Below are 13,602 nucleotides of genomic sequence, written 5' to 3' on the forward strand. Positions count from 1 at the left end.
GGTTGGCGGTGAAGCGGTTGATAAGGGCGCATTGACTTGTATGTATCCGCAGATCATCGCCTCGCCGCGCGGCGCACCGCTACAAAATCTGCGTCGTATGAGAATCGCCTGACAGCTAATAGGTTAACCCTATACAGTATACAGAGGTGGTAACAAGAGCGTTCCTGTCTGGAGAGCGGGATTTTGTATGAAACCTTTTTGTGAACGAATTTGAAGCCGGAACGCTCCTGCCCCTGTAGCGTGCAGTACGCATATCCCGCGCGTTGCGATATGTGAACCAATAGAATTGCTTTATATATCATGTAGCCAATAGCGTTGATGCATATGTCGCAACGCGCGAAATACGCGTGCTGCATGCTAGGGTTATCGCTCTTGTGTACGTAGTATTATTCTTCATTCTATGCTCGTGTGCCGTGCAGCAAGTTTGAGGCGCCACAACATGTCCAGAACGACAAGTTGAATACATTCTATCTTTCTTTACACTAGTCCAGCAGACAAGAATGAATAAAGCCTGTTGCTTTTGGTTGTTTAATGATCATCTGACATTGTCATTTATCATAAAATCTGTATATAATATAGTTTTGACGCGTGCGTATAAACAAAGGCTAACTGTCTTCAAGAGCTGCAAGAAAAAGTACTTACACTTCTCACAAAAAAAACCACTATCGAATTTTTGTTCAACAAAACCTGTGGCTTACTTAAATTTTAAATTTGAATTTGGAACATTCATATTTAAAAGAATTAAAAACCTTACGTAATACCCACTGTAAAATTACATTAATTTTTTTATTTCTAATACTCGTAGATATATTTCTGATAATCCTTACGAAATATAAACTTGCTAGATTGAAAGAAGGACCCGGTGGTGTAATGGTTAACACGTTCGTCCAAGCTTGACAAGAACTGCGGATTCAAGGCCCGAACAAGTCAGATTTTTTCGATTTAAATTTTCTCTTTGTGAACTTGTTAGGTGTCGATTTTTTTGATGAGAAGTGTAAGCATGTTTGTATAAAGATGTATCACAACTTTTTTTCTATGAATTATGCTGTGGCAACGAGTCCACGACCGTCGATTCCCGCTACAGCGAATGGCTTGATAAAATATGATATGCCGGCCGCTAATGACGGACTTTCCAATCGACGTTCCCCAAACACACGATAGATGGCTTTGTTCACCTTTAACGTGATAATTACCTATTTTCTCATTGCTGGGGTATATAATTATTCAAAAATGTAATGGCAGAAGCATATATAAAACTAATTGTTGCTTGTTATTCGGATCACATTATGTATAGAATGATGTTGCTACCTATATTGCTTCTCTTAATTTTGATCGAATAATAATGGATGGAAGTTGTAATTGTACCTTGGTGTAATAAAAAGGGTCATCAATCATCATTTATACCCAAAAACAAAGATAAAATACGCACATGTCTGTTATCTATGAAATGAGAAGTTTAAACGAAGAAAAAACTTAACAACGCCATCTATCGTGTTTTTGGGGAACGCCGTCTTTACACGTAACATCTTCAACTTCGGTGGTTTTACCAAGACTGACTGTACTGCTGTCGTCCTCTTTATTTTAAGTACATAGTTTATGCTGAATAAGGAATCTGAAATTGCCGTGGAGTTAATTAAGCTTTGTCAACATTATTTTGCTTATCACAATCATATTTGAAATGCTATTTGTGACTTGGCCAAAATTATGCTACGTGTACTTACAATGTAATTTAGGTTATCTGTGGCTCTGCCCAACCCATTAGGGATTACAATCGTGTATATACACGAAAAATCACCTACATATGCATTTGGTTTTATAATATAATAATAAAATGAATATGCCAACTTTACCCTGTAGCTGATGTTCCTTTTGCGATAAATATAGCAAACGTGTTTTACAAGATTTGTGCCCGGTTAATGGCAATAGGCTCGTTCTCTATTACATGGCGTGGCTGACTTTGTAAAGCGACGTATCTGCAATTTTTCGCTAAAATAATTTGTGTCTTATTGACAATAGCAACCTTGCAAATCAGATTCGCCAAAAATTTCAAATACTTCAGTTAGCGACGTCAGCGACGCTGGGATTTAAATGTAGTTGGCCTGTGTACGGTCACGAGCATTAAATGTACACTTTGGTACCATGTCACATTAACATTTTTTGACAAATTGAACTGTAAGTCTCACTAAATGTCAAATATGTTAGTGCGACAGAGTCCTAAAGTGGGTAAGTACATTATATTGCTCATGACTGTACTATACACATCTACTCTTTCGGGCGAAAGAGTAAAACGTCGAAAATTCGACAAGAAGTCGGTAGTGAAACTGACCTAACGGGGATGGTGGGTGTGTTTCTGGGTGTATGTTTATGGTATGAATTATTACGGTGTACGTTTACAAGTACTAATATGTATTCACTTTAATACCATGTCACATTAACTTTTTTGACAAATTACACCGTAAGTCTTTTTAAATCTCAAATATGATAGTGCGACAGGGTTCTTAATTGGGTACGTATGTACTCATGACTGTACGTATGATACCTAAATATTATAACTAAAACAAGAAATACTCCGTTTAATCGTCTGGAAAAGGCCGAAGATGATCGGTAGCTTCCTTCAAAGCTATAATCCTTTGTGGGCATTTTCCTTGTTTTTTCCACTTGACGCACCTTTCCTTAATTCATGTATTTCCTAAGAACATGAATCGTATTCTTTGATATCGATTTGAGGCGTACGGCCAGCTTAAGAGTAGGTACAGTCATGAGCAATATAATGTACCCACTTCAAGACTCTGTCGCACTAACATATTTGACATTTAGTGAGACTTACAGTTCAATTTGTCAAAAAAGTTAATGTGACATGGTACCAAAGTGTATATATATCAATGCTCGTGACCGTACTATAAACTGGTGTGCTTGTATGAAGACTTTCATGAGAGTGGAAGAAGCGAATGTGGTCAATCAGGATTGTAATGAGTGGGATTCCGTAGCCTCTGCCTACCCCAAAGGGAAATAGGCGTGATCTTATATATGTATGTAATTCTCCAAACTCGAAAACCAAAACAAAACCGTTAAAGTACCAACTTTATTTTGGCCAAGCCGAAACGTGTCAATGAATTAAATGCAATATAACCTTTATTGTCCTAAGCAAAATAATGTGAATGTGGACTTAGGTTTAAAATCTGGAATTACTGTTCAATTTCAAAGTACTTTAAACTTCACAAGTTAAATCAACATGACTAAAATGTTACTTCTTACAACATTACGAGACAAACAACCTTTTTACAATATTATCTACTAATATCCATACGAACACAACAAAGGGGTTTGAACGTTTTTGTATGGAATTTGTCACAGGTGATAACAGCCATTGCCATAAAACCTATAAGTAATTCATTCCGTCGAAAACAATGATACAAATTGGCTGACAAGTAAGTAGATGTGAAAAAATCTCCCACAATTTATTTGAAATTGATCTTCAATATTAATGCAATGAACACAACCACAGTCATTGGGAGATTTTATCAAAATATTTTATCTTTCTTAGAATCAGTGGCACTTTCATGCGATAGCATAATTCGGATAATTCTGCAGCATAAGGAACCCTTTGGGAAGTCAATCACAAAATGCTTATACACTAAATACATATAGATTCCGTTTCGTGTTATGAACAATATAGGCGCCAAGACCTATCTAGCACGTGGGTTATCTCTTTTGAAAGTGTACAGAATATATTATCAACGGTGATCGAATGAATTATCAGTTGTCTGGCTGTCATCATTTGTGGCAGTGAGCTCCATGCCTTTCCCAACAAGTCCTCCGTCTAGCACGAGGTACCCAATCTGGCGCAACTAAGTTACAACTCAACATCAATAAATTTTGGAATTACAGTACATTTTGCGACAAATGTCATTTTAATCTGTGGGAATCAACGGTTTACAACCTGTAGCTATGTAAACCGTTAGATCCCCACAAATCTTGTATTAATAGTATTAACAAAACAACAAAATATGGGCCTTACTCTTTAAAGGCGTTTCCAAAGACAATGGTCTCTTCAGTGGCCTTAAAGAACCGACCCCGTCGTGGCAGTGATAATAATCAAGTCTGATGAAATTCCTCAAACAAATTATAAGTTCGCCCTCCAATTACGACCAGAGTTCCAGCCATAAAACTGAATGCCCTTACAGGTTGCCATAAATAAATCATGCAGAACGTATTAACAATGCCAAATTCGTTTGGAAGAATAATTTCGTCATCTTTCGCTTGATCAATTTATTCGAATATAGTTTTTAACGTTTATTTTTTATCTAGATTTTTCGATTGAACCTAATTTATAATTCGAAAATGTCTTTTGGCGCACAAATGCTTTGTTTCGACTGATCCCCGACGTGGACGCCAAACTCCTGTTCCCGGCACTCCGCACTCCGTCTGCTTCGAACATTCCGGTCGCCATTATATCTGCGATCGCACTAAGTACCTTACTACACTATAAATTTATTTATTGGATCCTTTAATTATTGCTTTATAATTTATTTATTTGGTCGGTCAAATCCTTAGCAAGTGATTATCGTGTAAAAAAGTAAATTGTGTGCTCTCATGTGCTCAGATTCGATTACAACTAGAGTAAAAGAGAAAGCGGTTCCGACGAACAGATCACTACGAGCAGCGAAACTATCAGTAAAATACTTCTAAAAGTTGAACACTAGTCTAATGGGATAGCCGTCACTGACTTCTAAAAGGCCTTCGATAGGATTCGTCCTGAGATCACAATCTTAAAGATTAAGTACAAACTATTATTGCGTGTTTAATTGCACTGTTACGATTACAAAGTATCGATTAGAGATTCTTTACTATTAAAGAGTCCTTGATACACTTTAGTATAGTCCGAGTGCGGCTGTGTGCCGCAAGGCAGCGCGCCGGGCCCGCTCCGCTAGCAGGCGCCGTTTGCGACCTCGAGGTCGCTCACACGGGCGGGTCCATGTCGCGCTGCAGAGACGTTAGTCACGTGTGGAACACCCACCCGGGGATCGGAGGTCACGCGTCCGGCACGCCATGGATGTGGTGCTGGTAGTTGTGATTCAGCTTGTTGGCGAACTCGTGCATGATGTCTCGGAATATCACCGAGTCTAGGTTCTCGCCGAGGATGTACAGCAAGTACCAGTCGCCCATCTTGCTGCGGCGCACGATGGTGTCGACGTTGTCGCGGCGCACGAGCCGGAACCTCATGCGCATCATGTAGACGCGCATGCGCGGCGAGAAGATGATCACGAGCCGGTAGAGCAGCGTGACGAAGGTGAGCAGGCCGAGGATGACGAACCAGAACCAAAGGAAGACGTAGATCTTCTCGTTGACCACGTTCAGTGGCAGGATGCACAGCGCATCGTGGCGCTCCACCTCGCCAGATGACCCGAACTTGTTGAACAGAGTGCATTTCACCATCCTGCAAGTTGGGGGAAATATAGTGTGAGTTCATTATTCGAACTATTGAAACTAACTGTTCTGTACAACTTATAAAAAAAAAAAAAAAACATTTATTTCGGGTGTTTTCCCATAGCAATTGTTAGTAACAAAAGTCTTATAAAAAAAAGTCTTAGTCTATGTTAGTAAAAAATTACAATTAATTAATCAATTAAATAATTATATAATTTAGTGTCTTTGGCAAGTTGGACGCGAGTACAGTGCTGCATAATAGCACTGTCCACGTCCAGCCTTGCCGCGACAGTCTGCAGGAGGCTGTCAACAACGACAGCGGTCACAACGGTCCTCAGTCTTCTGTTTGTGATCAATAAAGTATATTTGATTTGATAAAGACAAAAAAAATTGCATCTCACCTGGGAAATATGTATATCATGGGGTCGACGCGGTCCTCCTGGTCGGACTCCATGTAGGCTATGACGTCCAGCCCGAAGGTCATGAACTCGCCGTCGAAGAACCGGTTCATCAGGAACATTTGCCCTGGAATCAGGAAACACTCAGTTGGACTAGTTGTATCCAAGAGAAATGTAGAACATAACAGTGCACACAGTTTGCGAATCCACTTTGACAATGGTTGTCGAGGTTGGAAAGATTTCTTTATATTAAAAACAGATACTTAAGTCAGTCGTGTTAATCTCATTGGCTTGTTTCTCGAACAGGGAGCTCCGATTTGATCCACGCTACCGTATTTGCACCGATAGTTATTAAATTTTCGCTAAGACATTTAGCTCATACCCACAGCATAGCTCGACCATTATAGATGGCACAGCTCACTCCTTATCACGTCGGTCTAACAGGATGCTCGGTGGGAAGTGGAGACTGAGTTCATCTTGCGATGAATGTACCTCTGACTACCCCCATTGTGAATATAGTCGTCAGCTTATGTAAGTGTTAACCTTCGCCTTAGCGTCTACGCCGCTACGAATAGTGCTACGGCGTAGCAAATACGAATTCCTACGTAGGCTTAGCACCGAATTCTTTTGAGACTTGATTCATTACAACAGTTAGGTATTGGTTAGTGATATATCAACGTGTTTCGGTAGGTTGTTGTTATTCTAAACATAGGCTATTTTATTTTATTGCTTTTTATTGGTTATTTATTACTATTGAGTAAACTACCTATGTTTTAGACCCGTTTTAGATAGTCAAACCAAGTTTTTACTTATCATAAGCAACAAGCAAGCTGCTGTATATTTCTATTTAAATGTCCTCTAGCCCTCGTTGACAATTACTTCCGCACATTATCCCAGGAAGAGGAAATGACTGAAAACCAGCTGTGGATGGCGTCATAGCATGGCTCCATCACAGCACAAGCTGAGCCATTTCCTTTTGTCCGTATTCGTAATATTCATAATTACCTAGTACTTATAGCAAATGTAATTGTTACTGGCAATACATTTATTATATTATTATTCTTATTCATAACAACATAATATAAGCTCACGACTACATCCCAACTGGGGTAGTCAGAGGTACATCCATCGCAAGATGAACTAAGCACCCACAACTCGCTAAGCTTTCTCATAGACCAACGTGATAGGTGGTGAGCCGTATCGCCGTCTATAATGGTCGAGGTGTTAGTGAAAACTGCACTTAATATAATTAAACTTAATCGTAAGTAGGTATATTTTGAAGCATTAACTCTTTTATTTCCCTATACGTTCACCTATAAAAGAATGTAATAATGTGGGACTGATTACATTAAGTAAGCTTTCTACGTGATAGTCCCGCAAAGCATCGGGACTTGACCCCTAGACACGAGTTATGTTGTTGTGTTTTACTTATAAAATTCAAAATTCAATTCAAACTCAAAAGTATCTTTATTCAGTAGGTAACATAGTTACACTTTGAATCGTCAATTTTTACATAACGAACGTCTCATCCGCCTAAAACTACTGCAGCTTCTCACAACCTGTATATCAATGCCTAGTTACGCTGGTGGTCTACCAAATAAAAAAGTTATGTCGGTCTTTGACAAAGTGAAAATGTCTATTGTCCTTGAGAATCATTACCGCATTCATTCTTTAACTAAAACTTCTAGACACGATAGGCTTCGTAACTTATGCAACCTGCCTACCTAAAACTAATAACGCATATGGCATGAGGACGTGGACATACTTATTATCCGATATATTGAATAAGTTACCTAAAGACAAACAAACGGACATATTTACTAGCATAAAAACATGTAAACGTACTTTAAAGAATTTATACTTGGGTTCTAAAGATGTAACGTAATGTAATGATATTATTGTAACGAGGTAGCAATTTTCATTCGCTTCTCGCATAAGTCTTATTCAGGCTTTTAGATAAGCGTCTCATACTGTGTAAATAAATAATTTGTAAAAGTGTTTGGAACAAAATAAATAAATAAAAAAAAAGTTTAAAAACACGGTGTGTGTGTGTGTTTGCAACGGTTCATTTCCCTATGGCTCCAATATGGTGACCTTGAGAGCAGGGTGAGGGTGTATTGTTTTGGGGCACAGAGCACATGGTCACTGATTGGCTTGCGAGGCGCGCTTCGCGATCCAATATCACAACACACAACACGCCTGTTGTCGGCGAAATTCGCTGCCCATGCGCGCCTCTACGCGTACTTGCGGCCGGGAAAACAGCGTTAAAGACAAAAAAAAACTTTTTAAATTACATACATGTAGGAAAGTGAGAATACTATGGAAGGATAATGAATGGTAATTTGATTGTTTATGGTATGAAAGGAGGATGGTTAATGAATTGGACGTAAGGCAGTTTTAAAAAGTAATGGAGGCGGGTCGATGGTGCGATGCGGTCGGGTTAGAGGATTTTGTTAAAATATAAGGAGTTGATGGTAGGGCTGGCAGAGGAAGACCGAGAAGGACTTACGATGACCAAATTGGAGATTTCCTTAGAAAAGGTTCAATACGATCTACTCTGAACCGGCGTGCGTGTATGAAGCGATTGATGAATGTGGAGGAAGCAAGAGAAGTGTCAGGATCGAAGCAAATGGAATTCTATAGTCTCTGCTTACCCCGGTGGGAAATAGGCGTGAGTTTATGTATGTATGTATGTATAAGGAGTAAAGACATTTAAAATATCCCGTGTTATTTATATATCCCACATACATACATAAGCAAAAAAGGGAAGCAAGGGGCGGAAGGTAAGAGGGAAACCACTGCCTTATTTTTCCCTAAAAAAGTAGCATGGAGACTGCTACACTGACAAGAGCGTGGCTCTTAAATTAGTCATAAAGTCACGCCTATTTCCCGTTGGGGTAAGCAGAGACCACAGAATTCCACACCGTGGCTCTGCCTACCCCAACTACGATTACTACGATCCTGACACACTGTTTTCGCTTCTACCACTCTCATCATAGAATCTTTTTTCTGTTATAAGGACTTAAGGCTGATGCAAACCGGATATGTCTGCAGCACGACGCGATGCGTCTGCAGCTCGATGCGGCAGTAGACAGTTTACAATCTCACCAGCCCGCATCATTGTGAACCTTCACTTTCAATGTGAACCTTCGTATTATATATATACCTTCATAGATTACAAATCATGTCCCACGCAGACGCAACGCATTAGCCTTTAGACCGACGATTTCCAGATGAGTTTTTGTAGATTTGCCGCAGATTTCATTAACTACTTGGCCGGACAAATGGGGAGCGCTGACGGCTCTCACTCGGTACAACATTTAAGACAACAGGCCTGAGGGTGCCCAGTTGGCCGCGAACCTCGGCTCAGGGCGTCGTCTGAGAGGAAAAATATTTGAAAGAATTAATCGACCCTAGCGGGTCGATAGCGATAAGCGCTGATTGAGGGAAGTCGTCGACCACCAGATGAGTGGTCACAAAGAATGAGTAGCCTACATGAGTATTTAAGCTGTGTCGCATTCGATATATCGAGTGGTTTACCGAGCGGCTCTCCGAATGCGCTTCTTTCCAAAATTATCCTGTCGTTTCCATCGCCTGTATAGGTATTCACCTATGATTAAAGCTAATACTCGTAACTGTGTCTATCCTCCGCCGGCTGCGTGGCCAACCCCTCCAAAACTAAAATACAAGCTCGGCAGCTGGCTGCACGCCGCCCTGAATCCCCAACTAGGCCCTTGTACACTCTAAATCATACCATATTGAATCAAACCACACATAAACCCACCTTTTACTACACAGATCGCCTTTATGCCCATCTGTTGTTGACTGGGCAGTAAAAGTTGCAACTAAAATGATACGTCCCTTCGCAGACGCAATAGATTTTAATGATCGATTTTATATGGCGCCGCGGTTGCTATGTTTATATTTGTAGCGTGCACTGCAGTTTTATTTGTGTTTGCGCAGGTATGACCTTTTTCTTTTCTGACGTGACTTGTTGTAGATTTGCCGTAGATGGCTTTAACTACTTGGCCAGACAAATGGGGAGCGCTGAAGGCTCTCACCCGGTACAACGTTTAAGACAACAGGCCTGAGGGTGCCCAGATGGGCGCGAATCTCGGCTCAGGGCGTCGTCTGAGAGGAAAAATATTTGAAAGTATTAATCGGCCCTAGTAAGTCGATAGCGATATGACCGACGTCTTTTCTTTCGATGCGTTTTTGAAGTTGATTTTACGGCGACCAAACGCGGCTTTCAATAGTACTTATATCACGTTCTTCGATCTGCCTTTTACCACACACATATCTCCTTGCGTTATCCCGATTTTCACAGCGTCCGCTTACCTAACCTGAGTTATTTACCAACATGTGCATATGTTATGAGTCGAATATGTTTAGCTAAATATTTATTTGCAATAGGTAGAACGCTTGCCTCTCACTTTGGGTTCGAATCGAATGATTATCGAATTTGTTTATGAATTTATGTTTAGATCATAAACGACCACGTGCTCAGCAGTGAAGGAAGTCTACAAACATCGTGAGGAAACCTACATTTCCTAGAAATGGATTAGGAGGTACGTGACCTAACCTATATTGGGCTGGTTTTCCCTTCGCGGGGCTTCTGTATAAAATCGGACCTGTCAAATTTAATCTAAAAGAAAAACGATAAGTATGATAGGATTTGCTGAGCCTAAAGCGTTACAGATTTGATGTACCTACTTACTTATCTAATTTTTAGAAAGATCGGCATGAGATGAAGTCCTATGCACACTAACGATTTTGACGCTATTACCGTCATTACGGTTAGAAAATTCGTTAGTCAAGCACAAAAACAAATTATCAGAATATTATTTCTCGCGTTGAATTTCTAATTATTATCTAGACGCCACACATACTCACCTATAACATTGACAAGAGCGAGCCCCTCGCACAGATAGTACCGGTAAGCCCACCAGTTGTGGTACCGCAGATTCTCCCAGAGGTAGTCCAGGATTAGCTTCTTCTTGGTCTTCTTCTCGATCTCGGTGCAGACCCCGACGTCCAGGTCCATCATCAGAGCGCGGATCTTGCCGCCCTCCCATGACTTCCACAGCCAGCGCGGCGCGTAGAACAGCATTGCCTGGAACAGACGAAATGGATTTTAATACGGCATAACATAGTGCGCCTGAGTCCCCGAAGTCGTAGGCAGAGGTGTGTAATCCATCGACTGTACTTTAATTGTTCATGATGTGTATAATGTTTTTGAACGTTGTATAAATTGACTTATGCCAGGAAACCTAGCATCGAGACAAACCATTCCTGGTTTAGCGATTTGGCACGCTAAGCTGTTGGTCCCGGTTACTACTTACTGATGTAAGTAGTCGTTACATGAGCCATGTCAGAGGTCTTTGGCAGCTCAACAATAACCCTGACACCAGGGTTGATGGGGTTTACCTCACAACCCACACGATAAGAAGAAGAATATGGATTCATTATGTATTCGCTGTCAAAAACAATAGATATAAATAATATGCAAATGTTTCTTGTTGATAGTAATTTTGAACTGTTTGCGATCGTTGACTTCGTTCGACCGAGCCATCAATAGTTTCGTCTGTAAAATTAAATACTATTTTGAAGCCATTTTTTACCACGATCATAGACTCATATTTCAAGAGCTTTCGATTTAATGTTGTAGTAAAAATAAAATGTATCTGAAACAACATTATTATGGCGTATATCAAAACGCGAACTTATTTAAAGTTTTGATATCTTCAAACTTTGAAATCGCATTTCATAGAGAAGCATAAAGTGAGATGTAAAACTTTGAACTGCACTTAAACAAGAAATAGTTGGTGGTGATGTTCAACTGTCTATAAAGGAACTTTTATTTTAATTAATTATTTGTAAATTAAAAAAAAACAAATTATTTATTTAAAAAAAGAAAAGGTTTATTTCAAAGGTTTAGTACGATCTACTCTGAACCGGCGTGCGTGTATGAAGCGATTGAAGAATGTGGAGGAAGCAAGAGAAGTGTGTCAGGATAGAAGCAAATGGAATTCTATAGACTCTGCTTACCCCGGTGGGAAATAGGCGTGAGTTTATTAGATTGACAAAACATCTGCCTGAATAAGGAACTGTGGAAGAGGAGATGGAAAGCCTCTGCTCAGCCACGATAAGCTAGAGGAAAAAAAAACATTATGGCAAATGTAAGCAACCCCACTACACATCGATACATCTGCTAGAAGCTCGTAAAATTGATGGCGATAAACCATTACAGTGGTAGTAGCCGCTACCGTGCAGAATCTGGCGTTTCTACTAGCTCTTGACGTGGCTAGCGTGCGATGTTCATTGTATGTCAGATATACGGTGATCGATATGATATCAGCATTCCATAAGAATGTACATGTACATGTGTATGTACATGTATGAACTAGATTAAGAAATTGTATGTTGTTGTAATAACCTAGTATAAGATTTTAGATGTAAACAATTTATTATTGCTTTAGGCTGATCACCTGATTGTCTGAAAATTAAGATGATCCGTGCTTCGGAAGGCACGTTAAGCCGTTGGTCCCGGTTACTACTTACTGATGTAGGTAAGTAGTCGTTACATGGGCCATGTCAGGGGCCTTTGGCGGCTCAATAGTAACCCTGACACCAGGGTTGATGAGGTTGGTACTCCACCTCACAACCCACACGATAGGAGGGAGGATTGCTTTAGGTCACTATATAAACATAAGTAACTAGCTCTAAGATGTTCTTTACACTACGTTCTCTTGAATAAACGTATCGTGTCTCCCGGAGTCTGTGTCTCAATATCTACACCTTAATACGTGCGCTTAAATTTCGCGCACAAAATGCGCTCAAATTCTTTTCTTATTTTAAAGAAAGTCTTTACGGTATTCCTTGTCACTATTCATCCCTAAACATGACGTTTAAACCGTCTGTTCTAAACGCGAGCATGACAACAGAGGTAGGCGAATATAAATACTTATTATAAGCGCATACTGCAGTCTGCGGAGTGCATTCTTCGTTATCTCCCGCGCGAGTGGAGCGCACTGGAGCGTGCGGTAAGATGCACTTGTTGCATGTGGTATCTGATCGATTTGCAGTTTAGGAGCTTTGGTGGCTCACATTTTGTCCGGACAAGTAGTTAATGCCAACTGCGGCAAATATACAATAAATAAAAGGTGGTTCACACGAATCTCCTTTTTTTGACGTGACTTATTGTAGATTTGCCGCAGATGGCATTAACTACTTGGCCGGACAAATGGGGAGCGCTGAAGGCTCTCACCCAGACACGAATCTTCGGAAGTGTAGAGTTACTTGTAATTAAGGTTATTGTAAACGAAATAAACTTTATTTTATTTTTATTTTATTTTACTTGTACTGCACTATTGAGTGAAGTGTTTTGTCACCCACTGCGGTTTTATTCAGGGTTTTATTAACCGACTTCAAAAAAAGAAGGTTATCAATTTGAGCCGCATGTTATTCGCATTTTACATAATGTATGTATGTACGTTTACGAGTTTTAATATGTATACACTTTGATACCATGTCACACTAAGGGTGACACTGCCCTCAAGATCATGCTCAAGTCCCTGTTTTTATATAAGAACTGTCACATTGACATGATCTTGAGGGCAGTCTCAAAGCTGGGATTAGTTTATTAATACCACCCTAACATTTCTGACAAATTAAACCGTAAGTCTCATTAAATGTCAAATATAATAGTGCGACAGGGTTCTAAAGTGGGTACATGATATTGCTCATAACTGTACTCATGGTGAATTTTAAGGTTAGT

General features: G+C 40.0%; 2 protein-coding genes across 11 annotated transcripts in view; one reads left to right on the plus strand and one right to left on the minus strand.

The window, feature by feature from the left end:
- Positions 1–13,602, plus strand: part of LOC126382225 (tRNA (adenine(58)-N(1))-methyltransferase non-catalytic subunit TRM6) — a 460,488-nt gene that overhangs the window by 29,335 nt on the left and 417,551 nt on the right. The window lies entirely within an intron of this gene.
- LOC126382227 (innexin shaking-B) overlaps positions 1,006–13,602 on the minus strand; it is a 196,873-nt gene continuing 184,276 nt past the window's right edge. For all 8 annotated transcript variants that reach the window (XM_050032015.1, XM_050032013.1, XM_050032017.1 and 5 more), the window contains 3 exons: positions 10,719–10,938; positions 5,829–5,952; positions 1,006–5,437 (listed from right to left, as the gene is read on the minus strand). In XM_050032015.1, the coding sequence (XP_049887972.1) occupies positions 5,032–5,437; positions 5,829–5,952; positions 10,719–10,938 (750 nt within the window). In that variant the 3' untranslated portion in view covers positions 1,006–5,031. The remainder of the gene's footprint in view (positions 5,438–5,828; positions 5,953–10,718; positions 10,939–13,602) is intronic.

Source organism: Pectinophora gossypiella, chromosome 3 (assembly GCF_024362695.1).
Source record: "Pectinophora gossypiella chromosome 3, ilPecGoss1.1, whole genome shotgun sequence".
NCBI classification, from domain to species: Eukaryota; Metazoa; Arthropoda; class Insecta; order Lepidoptera; family Gelechiidae; genus Pectinophora; species Pectinophora gossypiella.